Here is a 16518-nt window from a genome sequence, read left to right on the forward strand (position 1 = left end):
TGAATATATGGCACACGCACCATCGAAGAGGTCCGTTTGGTGACGAAAGCAACAGAAAATATTCATCAATTTCTCTCACTTTCTCAAACATTCAATTCGAGTGTGTCCAAAGTAGTATCTATTTGGATTGTTTCGTCGATGGAATATCCGGGGAGGGCGTTGAGTTAGTACATTCACAAGGGACGAACTTTGGGGCACCTGTTGGAGCGAGACTATTGCCCAGCAATACAAATCCGTTTCCACGCTGACCTGCAAGTATAGTAAGTGAGAAGGGGGATCGCAAGCAACTGCGCTCAGAGGTCTAATGGATCCAAAGGGGGGTGGGGGGCCCTTCCACGGCCAACGCTCACTTGTGGCGCGTTGTTTCTATTTGTTCAAAAGTTATGCGTTCGCGTCACGCGGTATCATCATTTGATCACGGGGTGCGTGTGGACCACATGCGACAATCTATCTCTCATTTTGGAAACTAACAGGACGTCAACGGTATACTTAACTTGACCATAAGTAAACCATATGGGAACCGCGCAAATCCACTCCGTCATATTTGAGTTGACAAGCCCTCGTAAAACTATTTCCCCAATAAATTAAACCATATTAAATCAATCAGGGGAGCGCGTTTATTTAAGGGGAAAAAGTAGTGAAAGTAGGCCAGTAGATGATAGAGAAAATTTATCGCTAAGTAAAACGTGAATACATCTAATAATAATCGTATGTATTGTATATTGTGAGGACATGCCATGAAAGAAGTGACCGCAAATTAAATTTGACTAACATCTCATGCTCCTGGGTAGTTGCTGCACCAATCATTGGTCGATCTTGAACGGTCAGCACATGAGCCGAGTGATTTTAATGAGTACTTAATAGGTTATCAACGTTTTACTTTCACAAGTTACGCCAAATTTAATACCATAATGTAACACATGAGGGAGGGAGGTAAGGAATTTCTCCTTGTGCGGGCGTCAAACGATTGATAGCAACGCCCCTACAATTGGCCATCATAAGACGAAAGATTTAAAAGATTCGATTGGCCAGAAGGATCTAGTTATGAGGATTGATGCGAAGACGCCGCTCCCCCTTCCCTCCGACGGCGATCGGGGCAGAAATTCGTTTCTCGATCACACGGAAAGCGTCGCCGTACCCACGCCTCCACATCGTGGGCCCTGCGTGATTCCCCAACCCCCCCCCCTTTGGTGACGGAACAGGGGGACACACGACGGGTCCGAAGTCCGGCGAGGGCACAAACCACGGACGGCATCCAGGGCATCCTCGGGGTCGGTCGGGCAAGATTCCGCGCCAAGGCCGGGAAATTAAGAGTAAATTCCAATCCGGGATGTACGAGAGGGGAGACAACTTTTCCTTTCCCGGGCAACGGACACGCGACGCAGGCAGGCGATTTATCTCCGTTCGCCCTGACGTGAATATCTTGGTTGTTGAGGAACACACTAAAACACACACACATATATTATATATACACGCACACACACTGCAGGACACAAAAACACAAGTCGACCCGTATCGCCTGCGACACAGCCGGAGCATGGAACGCTCCCGACACAAAAAAAATTGGGGGAAAAAATATCCCAGAAAGGAAGACATGACCGTCCTTCATTCGTGGATATCATTCCATCGACGGCCGAAACACAACCACGAGAACACACATTCGCCCATAATGCGAGCGATGGGACCGAACTTGAGACGCTTATGCACGGATTTCTTTTCCCTTCGACATTCGGCGAAGACACATGACTCGGGGGAGATCGCATGCACCACGGGAAATAATGGAGCTTTTTTTTTAGGCGCCATCGACAAATGGTTAAATGGGATCGATCGACCCGCACACACAAAAATATAACATTTTCCACCGGTCCACCCTTCCTCGATCGCACGCGCCTGGCGTCGAGGTCAAAGAAACCCACCTTGTGGCTCACGAGGGTCGGCACGGCCTTGCGGCCCTCGTGTCCCCTGTGCAGGGGCCCGAACCCTGAGGCCCCGTTCCCCATGGTCGACGTCGATGAAGGGGAGAAGGCCGAAGACTCGTAGAACGAGAGAAGGGGGGAACTGCGGGGCCCTGTCAACACCGCGGCCGCCGACTCAGGCACGCTCACCACCGCTGGAAGTCCGGCGGCAACTACTCCTCTGCCGGCTCTCGGCAACTCCCCTTCCCGCCCCTCCCCCTCCACCTCCTGCCCCCCCTCCTCCCCCTCCTCCTCCTCTTCCCCCACCGTGCCGAGGGAGCCGCCCCTCTCCCCTCCCTCCCGAAATATCTGCGTGAGGCTGACGGGCGGCGGAGGCGGCGTGAAGCGGCGCTTGTCCTCCCCCTCCTCCGCCGCGGCCTCCCGCAGGAGCGCCGCGACGCTCAAGACGCTCTCCGGATACTTGGCGCCGGCGTCGCCGCTGCTCTCGGCCGTCGGCTGCTGGAGGTGTTGGGGGCCGGGGGGGGGCCGTGGACGGGTCAGCCATCATGGCGGCGGCAGGGGAAGAGGACGCCTCGACTCCACTTCCTCGCCCTCCGACTCCCGGCTCGCCCTCCGGCGCGAGGGAGCGTCTGCGGGCGTGGCCAGGGGTCATATCGCCGGGGGGGGGGAAAGGCGGGTCAAACCGAGGGTTAGAGGGGAAGGGGAGGCGGGGAAGAGTTAACGAAGGGTTAAGGGGAGAATGTGGGATTCGGGGAGAGGGTTAACAGTTGGACGAGTCATCAGGGGTGTGTTTAGCGACGGGGTTGGAAGCGGGAGTGAAAATGCGATGTGCACAGAGATCGGGAGCGGGGAGTACCGGAGGGTGCGACAGGACAATGGGTTTGGTTGGGGGTTCAACGTGGGTCGGGATATGGTTGGAGTGGAAGGAACAAGAGAAGGGAGCGGGAATGGTTGGTATGAGTGACATGGTGAAGGAAAAGAAAGAGAGAGAAAGAGGTATTTTATACACCATATTAAGTACGCGATTTCGTGAAAATCATTTCTCAAAATATTTATTTTTTTCTGAGGATCTGTCGAGAGGTTTTTTTTAATCCTAGGGCGCAAACAAACGGCGCACATTATCTCCCCCCCCCCTCCCGATCGTTACGCCACTTTGAAATGCGCGAGATCAGCCGAGTGAGAAATTGCAATGCAATTTTTTGAATGAATTATTACTCGTAAAGCGTTTTTGCATATCTTTTTCAATTAGTAATAATAAGAGAGAGGAATTTCTACGTCTTGATGATGAAATAATTGCATTCAACGGAGTAATTGTGTGAGATTTGGAAAAAGTTTAATTTTCTGTTCAGGAAACAGTTTATAAGCTATTAAACAGTAAGAATAACCATATTTTGAATAAAAATTCTGTATACCTTTTTAATATGTGCAATTAGAAATTCTGTTCTTAACGTTTAAGCCAGATCTCGTAAAGTGAAGTTCAAATAAAACATTTAACTGTAGGCACTTGCATTTAATTTTAATGGCATACGCATTTACGACGTGGTTCTTTCTTCATTCAGGGTCGCGTTTTCAAAAGTATGAATGAGAATTTAATTCGATCAACGTTCAAAGACAGTCATGAAACAAGTCAATATATTCAAATTTCCCTCTCATCTCTTGGGCCCTGTCAGTCAGATTAAATTTTGTTAGATGGCAATTAATGTGTTAGTGTGCGGTAGACTGTTATTGGCCAAGTTAACATTGTCTTGGTGCTCTGTTGGTGCTTGTGTCCGGCGTGACAGCCCTGCTTCACTCCTTCAAGGCGTTCATCTCCGCTCCCGGAGAGCTCCTTGTGCCTTTGGGGGCGAGCGACAGGTGGCGACGGATCGTGACAGTGTTTTGTCGGCGCGATTACCTCCCTCTCGCCCGCTCCCTCTACGTACTTATTCCGATCGCCCGGGCGCCATCATTCTTTTCCACGCTCCCGACAGACCTCTGAGGGGCATTTTCATTCAATTTTCTTTTATATTTTGGTTTTAAGGGCATGCAACAATCTAAATTAATCACCATCATCATTCGTGGTGAGTGAGTTCCATGCTTTGTGTGTGGCGGTTGGGCGATGACCTCTTAAAGAGGGAGTACGCTTGGTCTGAGGTTCCCAGAAGAAGGAGGGTGTAAGACAGCGGTAGCGCCACGTGCACCGACAGTATTCCCTCCCCACAGCAAGCCAACCAATTTCATGCAAATGTCCAGAATACTGGTTTCGAATATTTTTTAGGAATGAGGGCAAGCCCGAGGTTTACCTTTTCCTGCCCTTGATATGCTTCCGACGTTCATGCAAGTCACATCTGAATGGCAGAGGTGCGGGCAGAAAATCTCCCCAAGGGCAGTTTTCCATGCCAAAGGTTATGCACAGTAGGGGCGTCGGATCGTGATGTCAAAGCACCATTTGGTGCTTTGACATCACGATCCGATGCGATCACTATGCACAGATCCGATTATTGCGAGATAAATGATCGCATTTGATCAGGCATATAATCTATCTACTCTCTTACGAATACGTAAGACCAGGGTTTTTGACGTAACCGTAATTACAAAGAGGAAAAAGCACTAATTTAAAAAAAATATATAAAAATCATTTTAATTTTAACAGAAACTAATTGTTCACCACCTAACTGAAATTTCTAGGTAATACTAGTAGGCAAAGTAGGATCATTTAAATATTATACCAGTGTGTACGTGTGACCAGGAATGTTTTATTATATTGTATTTCATTTATATATATACGTACGCTTAAACGATTCAATAACGAAGGATACTATATTGAAGTCCAGTCGATATATATATAGTTCACAAGACATATTCACATCGAACTTCACGAAATGTGTCTAATTAACTGATCCGGGCCAAAATTGGTGGAATCGTTCCATGATGGATGACGCCAAATCAATGCTTTGTAATTCCACGTAGAAAATAAACTTTCATGCGACCTAGGTTTCAATTCGGTGCAGTAACATCAGGCCTCCACCGCAGTGAAACCAAATTTAAGTTTATCCTCTAATTGGAATTACAACGTGTGATTTTGACGTCGTTCACCGAGATGTTCCTAGTTGATTATTTGGCGAGATAAACACACTATCAACTCAATGAAGCCACAATGCTCAGTGGAATAATAGAGAGTTCATTCAATTTTTTATTCAAGTGTTTTGATGACGTAAATAAGCTAAGCAGCGTATAAATAACTTCATTAGAGCAAGAGATTATGATTCATTTGCGTTTTACAATATGTCCCATGACTAGAACATATTTGACTGTTCATTTCCGGTTAAATCCCTGCCAAACGACTGCGATTCGCCATTTTATAGGTTGTGGATTACAAGCCGGTCGTTTCTCAGTGAAAACCATGCGTTCATCTTTTTATGTTTGAGTAACTATCCCGTTAGCCATAGTTCCACGAAGGAGCATCAATCAAAACTCGAAGTTGTCTGATTCAATGAGGAGCCAAAGTTTTGGTTTCCCACCAAACTCATACCGTCACACGTTCAGCTCTCACATACAACGGATTGCATTATCTCCGATCACTGGGGATGCGACTTTATAATTGAAATAACTATACGGGAATCAGATTGAAGAGAAACTCATGCCTTAAGCATACGATCAAACCCGGCTTGACGTAGCTCATGGAAGGCTCGGATTTCTTGAAGCAACATTCATTCATTAGATATAACTGGTACCAAGGCCAATATCCTTTCACATTATAATAGCCAAAATTTAGGATAAATAATCAAGATTCATACGTGAACCACACTGCAGAAACTTTTAGAATTAAGTTAAACATTGGAAACTTTAAATGTGTTATTACTCCCATCGTACTAGAACAGGAGAGATCATATCCATAAAATTAGAGGGATCAGTGTAAGACAGTAAAATTGGAGAAGTGTAGAACAGATAAATTTAAGATGCCACTTTGACCATGAACGATAAGAGGATCATGACAACATTATTAGACCGCGGTGGATGCAAAAATATTCGGGTCAAAATTAGTCTGATGTGAACTCACCCCCTGCCACCCACCTTAGTGGTGGTTTACAGGGTACTAAAACATACAGATATTAATACAAAGATTCATAGTCACACTGTCCTTATGGAGCAACGCGACCAACGCTGAAGAGGTTGGAACATACAGGGTTCGTCCGGAAAATAAGTGTACTGACTACTGATTTTTTCCCGCTGCTCCAGGCGCGCCCAGCACCGCTCTGACGGGCTGCGATTGGAGGGGGGTATGTTGGCAAGCGACGCTAAAAAAGGCAGTCGGCTCTGAGCTGTGGTGTAGTGAGGAGCTCTGTTAACGCGGACCTCCACGCTCGACCCACGTCACGGAACGCGATGCCGAAGCAGCGTTATTCCATCAAATTTGCGGTAAAGCTTGGGAAATCGTCTACCGAAACTGTCGGTATGATTAACCAGGCTTACGGGGAGTCAGCCATGTCCAGAAACATGATCTTTCGGTGGCACAAGATGTTCGTGGAGGGCAGAGAAGAGGTCGACGACGAGTCTTCGAGAGGTTCCCGATGATGCCTTCGCGGGAGCGTTCCAGGAATGGGAACGCCGCTGGAACAAGTGTATCGACTCACAAGGGTCCTATTTTGAGGAATATTAGCTTAAGATATGTAAAAGTGTAATACATTTTTTTCCCTGAGCTCAGTACACTTATTTTCCGGACGAACCCTGTACTTCAATACGTAAGTCGGAATGCACGCCAATCATCATCGACTTCATAGACTGACATGAACCCCGAAAGTGCGCCCCTTGGTGGCTTACAGGACACTAATATGTCTAAATGATTGAGGAGGCAAATAAACATTTTTCAATAAACTAAATTTGCATTAAAATTGACATTGGATGAAAATAGACATTGAACGAGAAATTAAACGATTCGTTTTAGCGCTTAATACTATCCATACCCATGATCAAACGATATTATAAATTGAAAAGAAACGAACGACACAAAAGTGAATATGCATGGCCTTTCATAAATCTTGATTGTAGTTATAATTTTTAGATCAAACACATCGCGTGAGTAGCTGCAATTAATGGTTTATTATAGCTAAAAGGTATTCATGGCGTGAGGTTAACATATACGGGCTACAGCATCGGAGTCGGACAACTCCGACGGAGTCCCGACACATCTAATTGCTCTAAGTAACGGCGCCGATCAGAATTCTACAGAGAACCGGGATTCAAGCTTGGGGGGACCTCAGCCGTCCAGAAAACCCAAAATACGAGCCTCGCACTAACCACGGCACAATTCGGGCCCCTGGTGCCACGGGCAAAGATAGTACGTGCATTTATAAAGAGAGTACACATTTTGATTGCAATCTTCGAAGAGTTATGGCGAGCGAAATACTCGAAGACTACACTCGAAACATAAGGATGGATACGAGGAGGCTAAGCACAGAGGCGAATCTTCTGAAAGGGCGAATCCGCGGACGACTGTCCTCAGGCGAGGAGGAATCCTCGGAATAACGGCCGCTCCAGAGAACTTCGCGCTTGAATCAAGAGTAAATTGAGCATAGGCTCGAGAGACAGTCAACAGACCCCTGGTGACCAACGCCAAGGTCAAAGCGACCAGACACATATGTAGTATATGACGGTTCCCAATCATCACCTTCAAGTCTAATGCACTTGCTTCTCATTTCTATCATGTGCTCCCCTTCTTGGTCTCCATGGAAATTGTTTGCACCAGCGTGTAGTTACAAACGAAAGGATAACATGCTCTGTAGCCCAATTGTAATCGAGAAACAAGTTTGACACGTTCGCCCTCCACTCCCTACAGGGACTAAACATCTTGGGATAGCACATCGCACCGGCTCAGGGGGTCGCATTCCAATATTTTGCGAGACAGCGAAATGGGATCGAGTGCAATAAATCACCTCAACCATCCGAGGCCACCTTTAATTGGAAAAACCTCCTCCTTCCCAGGAATTCTAATTAGGTACGTGCTGTTTTGATAGCCTTGAGCTGCTGCGACTTCTTGAACAGAGAGCACGGTTGAAAGAACTGTCCTACATGTCGAAAATATTCTTTTTACAATTAAACATTTTCTATGATACCCTAATTTAAATGAAACATTGATTATTACAGGAATTTCGTAAAACTTTTCGGCACATGATAAATTATTTTCACATTTCGAGTTGCCCTCAGAAAATGAAATCGCATTATTTCCAAATTGGACCATGTAAGTAATTACTCATACAGATCAAACATGAGTCTAGATATATTTAATACCTATTTCCGTATCGTATAAGTTTTCACCGATAATAGATTATTTTTCCGGTATATCTCAATCATTGGAATAATTAAAATCTGATTTAGATATTCACGTCTGAGAATGGAGAACCCTTCACAAAGGAGAACGTTAAAAGAAAGTTTTGTAGGTGATGAAATGTTACGTAACCTAAAAATTAGAGACACTTCAAAGTAATTCAACAAACACCACAGACACACCAAAGGTAATTTTTGCACAACATAGGGCCGACGCGTGTTGTACGAGTTTTCCTCCATTTTGTAGTAGTAGTAGTATTTTGGGGAGGCGACCGACAGCTGAGGTCATTTGCGCCATTAGGGATGGATAGGAAAGGATGAAGGGTGGAGAGAAACCCGGCGTCAGCATTACCCTACTCTTAATGAGAGGTACCATGAGGTCCGCAGCTTAACGCCCCATCCGACGGACGGCTTACTAACTCAAAGTGCTCTCCAGAAAGCACCTAAAGCAGGGATCAGGATACCACTGAAAAATATCTGCCTCCGATTCGAACTCAGGCCCTCAGGGTGGGAAGCCAATACGATAGCGACCTCACCATCCCGATCCCCCCTCCATTTCGCGTGTGCCCTAGGAGGCCATCTGGCCCGTCTCAAAACCAGATTCCACGGATCGCAAAATGAGAATGATACCCCGCGCGACTACTTCCGAATGAGAAACGAATGCTCTTTCAGAAGGTACGCAAAATATATCTCATTCATCTCGTATCGGATCTTATATGGAATGCCCTCGTGGCGCCTGATTGGTGGAAAACACAACAAAAATGCTGGAGTACAAACCTGTGGGTGGAACGGAAAGGCGATTTTTTTGTGAGGTCGACTTGAAGAAAAAAATATAGGTCACATCCGCTGAGGGTTTTCTTCTTTCCAGACAGCTGGTTTCGCACGTTATCACGTCATTATTTTTTTCTCCCCGACTATATTTCTATTCTCGTCACGTTCCTTCCCTCCCCCCCCCTCTCTCTCTCCCCCCAGTCGTAGATACGATGCCCATTTGAATGGAAGCAAGGTTTGCGTCAAAACAGGAATCTCTTTTGTAACGCTTTCTTTTCCCACGAAAATCTTACTTCAATGCATGCATCGATTACCGCTTACTCCAGTGGCTTACTCACTGCGTCCACGCGTCCTTTATCGCTCGGTTATTGCTCCGCGAACATGCGCACGGTAAATCTTCGCGAGGAGAAAATTAAGGTTTAAGAAAATATATGATACACGTCAATCACTGTAGCTATTTCATACGACTTCCAAGAGAGTTCGACTGACCACGATTCCCTCGGAGTAAAAAATCGCTCTCCTGTAGTATTTTGTGGAAAAAACTGGAAAAAAAATAACAAAAATGAGTCGTGGGAAGAGACGACTTACGAGTTGTGACGGCCTTAGTTCAAGTTAATGAAACAAATCACTGTTTAATTTGTAAAAAGAGGACCTGCTTGGTCCTCACCATTTTGTGATATAAAAAATTAATATTTTAAAAAATTACATAGTTCACGATAAAAAATTAATCGAAATGAATTTTTTATTGGCGGAATGATGCCGCGATGCAAAAGTGTGGCGAAGGCTTAATGTGGTGAATTAGATCCCGGCAAAGATATTGTGAGGAGAGCAAGCGAAAAAAGGGTCGATTTTGTTGAGAACACAACCTAGAACAATGACCGGCGTGGTAACTGGATTTATAGATGGTAAATGAAAAACTGCTTGAGAGAACAATTGCTGAGGAATCACGGGAATCCATTACGCAAATCGGGCAATGAGAGGCGTGAAAGTATGTGTGTGGTATGCGGAGGAATTGAGATAGGCCAGGTGGGAAGAGACTTGAAGCAAAATAAAATTAATCCTCGGATATTAAACTCTTAATGGCGATGATTATACATGTACACGAGCAGGAGATGAACTACCTATCAATGCATTCCTGCGTCGAACGAAGAGCGACGGAGTCATTTTCGGAATCAAAATTTGCCTCTCGAGTGAAAAAAAAACATCGATATCAGAAACAAATGAATTGACGACGGAGTACACACGTTCGTATAATCCGAATGTCGACCGTCATCCAACGAATGAAAAAGGAATATATTTGTAAGGATTTTGACAGTCCCTGAAAGAAGGATGGTGACCCCAGATATGACAACGTCACATTTGGTGCACTACCATCACCTAATACGAACATACTAGGGGCAGTCAAATGAACACCGAACACCCGCCATTACGTACAGTCCGCTTAAAGCAAACATTTTACGTATCGACGCCGCCATCGCTGTGATGGGAGAACTGAATAGTGACAACTCACATGCGCACGAAGTTTTTAGGTTATTATGTCCTTGTTTGAGCGCGGACTGGTTGTTTTATAGGGTGTTCGGTTTTTATTTGACTTCCCCTCATAGATTATCCGTCATGATCCACGAAAGGTATTCCCGCTTTCGATCCATCAACGCAAAGACGCTCGGACAGTTATCTATGCTAGGGACGACGAAATTCAGTACTTCACGGACACCGAGGTTTTTTTTAAGGCTTAGTGCAGTAATAATATTTAAAAATTTTTTAGGGAATATAAAATCAGAAATTTCACGCCGAAAGTTAACTATGTATCTGTATTTTCAAATAACCTCATTTCATTATTATTGATAGCCAAATATATCAATAAATTAGCATAAAAGGGCCGACAACCAATCATTTATTTTTTGAAAACACCAAACGTCATTACACTAAGGACATTCATAAACTAAGTTAAATATTGAGTAAGAGAAAAACGATTTTTCGACAATGTACGTACAGTTACACCATAATTTCTAGGGAGTGACTTCTGACGAAATATGACTAAGCTTCTCTCTTTTTGCGAAATTTGCATTCCGTTCATTGTCTTGACAGGGCATCGAGATACGGGTCAATGACTTAGGAATTGAGAACGTAAATCACTTGAGAATCTACGGTAACCGACTAGTTGTTTACATCAAACTCGTTTGTTTCCAGATGTGAATTCCGATTTACGGTTCCAAGGAGTCGATGTAAGCAAACACCGAGAGCTCCCGACGGACGGCGGTAACATTAAATTCGAAAGCCATAATCACAAGCGCGCGTTCCCGACTCTATTTTCCACATCCCAACTTGATTTCCAACTACCGTGCATATTATTTGTCTTCACTACTCCGTGCATCTGCGAATTGTCCGTCTGCTCCTGAAATCCTTTCACGAACGTAAGCAAACATCGGTGGTTTTTATTTAACCACCAACGAAGAAATTCACGGCTCGCGAAAATAATCCGAAGTAATCCTTTCTGCAGGTCTCAACCAGGGCTCCGCAGTCTGGGTAACCGTCGCCGCGATCGTGTTAGGTGCGGGAGCACTTGGGTAATGGGATCAGAAATAAAAACGAAACGGCCCTCCACCGCATGGGGAAAGCGGCTAAGTGGTCCCATATGACTGCGAGTGCGCGTGTGCGTTGAGACGGACGCTTTAGCCCATGATTAAAATAATTAGGATTTATTAGAAGAGTACTTGGTAAATGTGATGAAAAGTTCAAAGAGAGAAATGTTATCTGTCGTTGGTTAGGACCCATTTAGAATTTGCGACTGGCTTATGGGATCGAAGTTGTATCGCGGGGAGCTTAGAAGAGTTCGTAAAACGTTGTTATGATAAACTTAGTAGCGTAATTAAAATATTAAGGGAGCTAGGTTGGGAATCACTCACGGAGCGATGTTTAATTTGCCGATTGAAGCACTTGCATAAATTGTAAGGAAGTCTCTTAGGCAGTGATGTTGAAATTGTATGGTTACCCCCATCGTACTACGGTAGGAGAGATCATGTCAATAAAATTAGAGAGCTTAAGTGTAGAACAGATAGATTTAAGATGTCATTTTCCCCACAAACGATAGGGGGTCCGAATAACACTATCCGACGATAGTAGGAGGGGTAAAGTATTTTTATTTTTTCATTCCTCGCATCCTAGTTTTTGTCTTAATCTCGTCCAGTTTTCGTTATTTTCCCTCTTGTTACCCACAGCTCCAATCGAAAGCGTAAAGAAGGTGTATCTTACTTTGATATCGCAGTGCATGTACCAATGATTATCACGATCTCCAATATTTGAATTATTTCACAGGAATATACTGCAACTAAAAAGGAGACATCTTATTTTTTTAATATTTCTTGCCTGATTTGTAATCATCCGTGATGCCATTTTTTCCACGAACGAAAAGGGATCATAATGACATTGCCCGATCGCTGTAAGGGTCATATCCGTACGGGAGGAATGATTGACGCCGTTGCGGTCCTCCTCAAGGGCCAGCGACGCCACCCCGACGAAGAAGATCAGAAGACGTCGGCGATAGAATAGGACGGCGAGGATCGGAGATTGTGCTTTTTACGTTTGTAAATTTTCGTTTCATTTCCATTTTAATTTCCTGATTCCAACCAATCCGAGGTGTGGCTTTCAACGGTCTATTTTATGTGCATCCGGTCAGGGGCGAATCGGTTTTCCTCTTCGAGGCTTCGGGAAGCGTTCGCTGCTTAATTTTTTTTCCCAGAAATTCGTTTTCAAATGAGGCCGGTCGAACGATATCGATCTGAAATGCAAATGCGTCCCAATTAATTGCCAAGGTTTACTTTGCCGTATTATTTAGAACGCTCTCGCACAGCACCACCGCCGACCTCACCGAAGCACCGGGGCGAGGGAGGGATGGACCCCTTCGCCGGCGACGAGCTCGGATGTCCCTCGAGTAGAGCGGGCCACCCACCAACGGAGCCCACCGCGAATTTCACTCGGCCTCTCGCCTTAGAAACGAAGGCGCTCATGTTAGGCAAATGGAATGCACCCAGGATGCATTTGCTTGCTTCGCGTTGATACAATTATTGAAGGTGTTTCAGAATATGGCAGCATACTAGAGGGATATAACACAAAAGATATACCCGAAATGGCAGCACACTAGAGGCACCTAGACGAACGAAAGCGTGAGAAGGCTTAGATTTCACCAATGCGGATAAGCATTCGAAGATTCAGGATAATGAGAGAGACCTGGAAAAGGAATGGGGTACGCTTATACGTAGGGGGGATCGGGATGCTGCGGTGGCTAACGTACAGCCTTCCCACTGAGAGGGCCCGGGTTCGAATCATGGAGACGGTAGATATTTTTCAGTGGCATCCCGAAACCTACTTGAGGTGCTTTGTGGGGGGCACTTTGGGTGAGTACGCCTTCCGTCGAATGGGACTTTAAACTGCTGACCCCTTGGCGCCTTTCGTTAAAGAGTAAGCTAATGCCGACGCCGGGTTTCTCTCTCCACCCTTCCTCCTTTCCTGTCCATCACAAATGGCGGAAAAGACCTCAGCTGTCGGTCGCCTCCCCTAAAAACTACTACTTATATGTTGGTATGGAATTGATTGATTCTGATCAGTGGATGGTAATGATTTAGTTAACCTCTGCAGTGATGTCAAGGAGTGACAAAAAAACGAAGGCAATGGGTTTCTCAAGAAGAAAGTTTGTTAATATAGATAATAAACTTGGATGCCACTGACTTGAGTTGGCAGAACAATTCCCTTTCTTAGGAATGTGTTGCAGACGAAAGGAGGCAAAATGGTAAAGATATTAGAAGAAAAAATACGCACGTTAAGTGAGGAAGCTCCGGACAAACCGGAGGCTGTCGAGGGGAAGGACCTTAGGTAAGTAGTTAAAGGGAATATCGGTGGTGGTAACGTTGACGTTGCGTGTAGTTTTGAAAGCCTTTGAAACTTGGCCGTTCAGGGATACTAAGTGTTGAGAGACCCCACGGATGTGTTCAATTTCGCCGAAGCATCAGTCAGTTGCCAACTGCCGACTACGAATGCGCCGCCTCCACTCGTCAAACGACGGCTGACTTAAATTTTGGAAGTGGCCGAGGTTCGAATACCGTTGGGCTCAGGTGATTCGTTTGCCCAAACGGATTATATTATAGTTTGCCATTTGAGAAGACCGAAGCTTTTGGATCGCCTTAAAAATATTTACTCCTGCTACCAATATCAACACGAAACTACCTATTATTACTGATTTCCTGATGTTGTTTTATTTTCCAACGGTTAATAATGCACTAATTTTAGGTGCTAAGAAATAATAAAACAATGTTTATTATTTATATTATTCAATGAAGAACATTTATTGGAAAGGAGAAAATGGTTTCGGTATTCTCTACAGCGACTCACGGCGGACTCGCCCGAATTCTAAAAAGGGTGAACGGATTGATGAGCAATGTTTATGCAAAAATGGAATTAAATCCAAAAGGAACGACGTCCGAAGGAACTCCTCCATTAAGATGCTAAAATCCCAATCTAAATACGAAATGTTCCCGACAGCCCACGAATGACGCCGGCGCACGGGGGCGTATCCTTCAGAGGGGGCCGCTTTCCCGTACTTTGTCCACTCTTCCTCCTCCGTCCGACAACTCCGGCTTGGGCGTGGGATGTGATTTCAGCGGTCCCCGCGGGCCGGAAACAAGGGAAAGCAAAGAGAAGGGAAAGGAGTGAAATTATTTCAGTGAACACGGGCAATTTCGTCGCTATCCGTAAATTGTTTTTCCTAAGTTGGGATATCGCCATTTCTAATGGCTGGTTTCTTTTGGGATTCCATTACTTCCTCTGATTCAGTCAGAAAAACACAAAACAATATTGCATTGTTTATAATCAACCTCAGTCATCGGCCAGAAGGTCGATTTGATTTGTGAGACTTAAAGAGTTGAATCTCTGAGTCATATCTCGCAATTTCATTCGAACAATAATAAACATAATAAAACAATAAAGCAGCCACTTGAGTCACTTTACTTGAGCACTTTTTCCAAAGATTTAATTGCATTAGAAAATATATCTACGGACAGCATAATCGCTGATTATCAGTCTTAAAATTACTTGGACGCACCCAAATCTTCCGTCAGCTAACTTTGCCTGCCTGCCTGCTCAGTTTTACTTTTCCAAGTCTAGAATTACTTGCCCCAAGCATCTCAGCCGTGTTGTCTCTCCGCAGTTCCTTCCTCCAACGACGGCTGCCTTCACCAGGCCATCAGTCGCCTATCAAAACGTGCTCGATCTATCTTCTCTCTCCAGTTTGCATTAGTCATTTCTTCGAATATTCTTTCTCATAACATCTTTGGTAGTTTTCTCAATCCGGTCCATTTGAAATTCCTCATTCTCTTACATTGCACCACATTTGCGGCGTCCCTTTCCGCCACTTCTATTCTCCAGGCATCAATATCTCAGATATAGCATGTATGATACAGACCTGTTTAAATGGCATGCAGACCGTCAACAAAATTGCTAACAAACCTCGTTTAAGTACGCTTACCCAGCAATATTCTACAACATCGTATATCCCTCGTGCTTCTTTCAATTTTTTTATGACGATTAGTTCAACCTCAACGACTAAACGAGACTGACCTTGACTAAAGTGACTTGACCTCATCATCTCGAATCTCAGAGTTCGAGTCTCGCGACCTGAAGTATCACCATTTTGAATAGATTAAAATAATCAATCATAAATAACGCAAAATTAAATGCATTGTAAGGCAGGGTTGCCCATTATCACCGTTGCTGTTCAACCTGTATGCAGAGGAAATGATCAAAGAGGCATGGGATGAACTAGAGGTAGGAATGAAAGTGGGCGGGGAATTCGTGAAATCAGTTAGGTTTGCTGATGACCAAGCTTTAGTTTGTCAGTCAGCCAAGGGGCTGCAAGCATTGCTGAGTGAATTGGAAATTCAGTGCGACAGGTATGGGATGAGAATCAACATTAATAAAACAAAGGTTATGCGATTTTCTAGAAAGAAATTTACATTAAAATAGGAGGGCAAAAACCAGAGCAGGTAGAACAGTTTACGTATCTCGGTAGTGTTTTGGACCAACACGGTCAAAGTAGTAAGGACGTAAGGAGAAGAATTGCGCTAGGCAAAGAGGCTTTCACAAGGAGGAGGGAATTGATGACACGGACGTTGAGTAAGGATGTTAAGAAAAGACTCGTAAAAACTTTGATATGGAGCGTAGCTATGTACGGCGCGGAAACGTGGTCATTGAAGCAGGAGGATAGACGTAGACTGGAGGCTTTTGAAATGTGTGTGTGGAGAAGAATGGAGAAGGTTAAATGGACGGAGAAGAAAACAAATGAGGAAGTACTTGGTATGGTGGGCGAAGAGAGGGGTTTGTTGGGAGATATCCAATGGAGGCAGGAAAAGTGGATGAAGGGGGTGTTGACCGGCAGTGGGATGTTGAAGACTGTGATAGAGGGTAGAATGTTGGGCAAAAGAGGAAAGGGAAGGAACAGGATAGGGATGTTGGACGGGATGAAGGGCGGAAGAAAGTA

General features: G+C 44.7%; 1 protein-coding gene across 2 annotated transcripts in view; it reads right to left on the reverse strand.

The window, feature by feature from the left end:
• The window catches only part of Pkg21D (Protein kinase, cGMP-dependent at 21D), an 877499-nt gene that overhangs the window by 263729 nt on the left and 597252 nt on the right, over positions 1-16518 (reverse strand). Inside the window, exon 1 of one of the 2 annotated variants that reach the window (XM_071593153.1) lies at positions 1917-2136. The exons of the other annotated variant lie outside the window; for it this stretch is intronic. Coding sequence (XP_071449254.1) covers positions 1917-2000 — 84 coding nt within the window. The 5' untranslated portion in view covers positions 2001-2136. Of the gene's footprint in view, positions 1-1916; positions 2137-16518 lie in introns of those variants that run through there. 2 annotated transcript variants of the gene reach the window in all.

This window comes from Hetaerina americana, unplaced genomic scaffold, assembly GCF_022747635.1.
Source record: "Hetaerina americana unplaced genomic scaffold, ioHetAmer1.1.p SCAF_52, whole genome shotgun sequence".
NCBI lineage: Eukaryota > Metazoa > Arthropoda > Insecta > Odonata > Calopterygidae > Hetaerina > Hetaerina americana.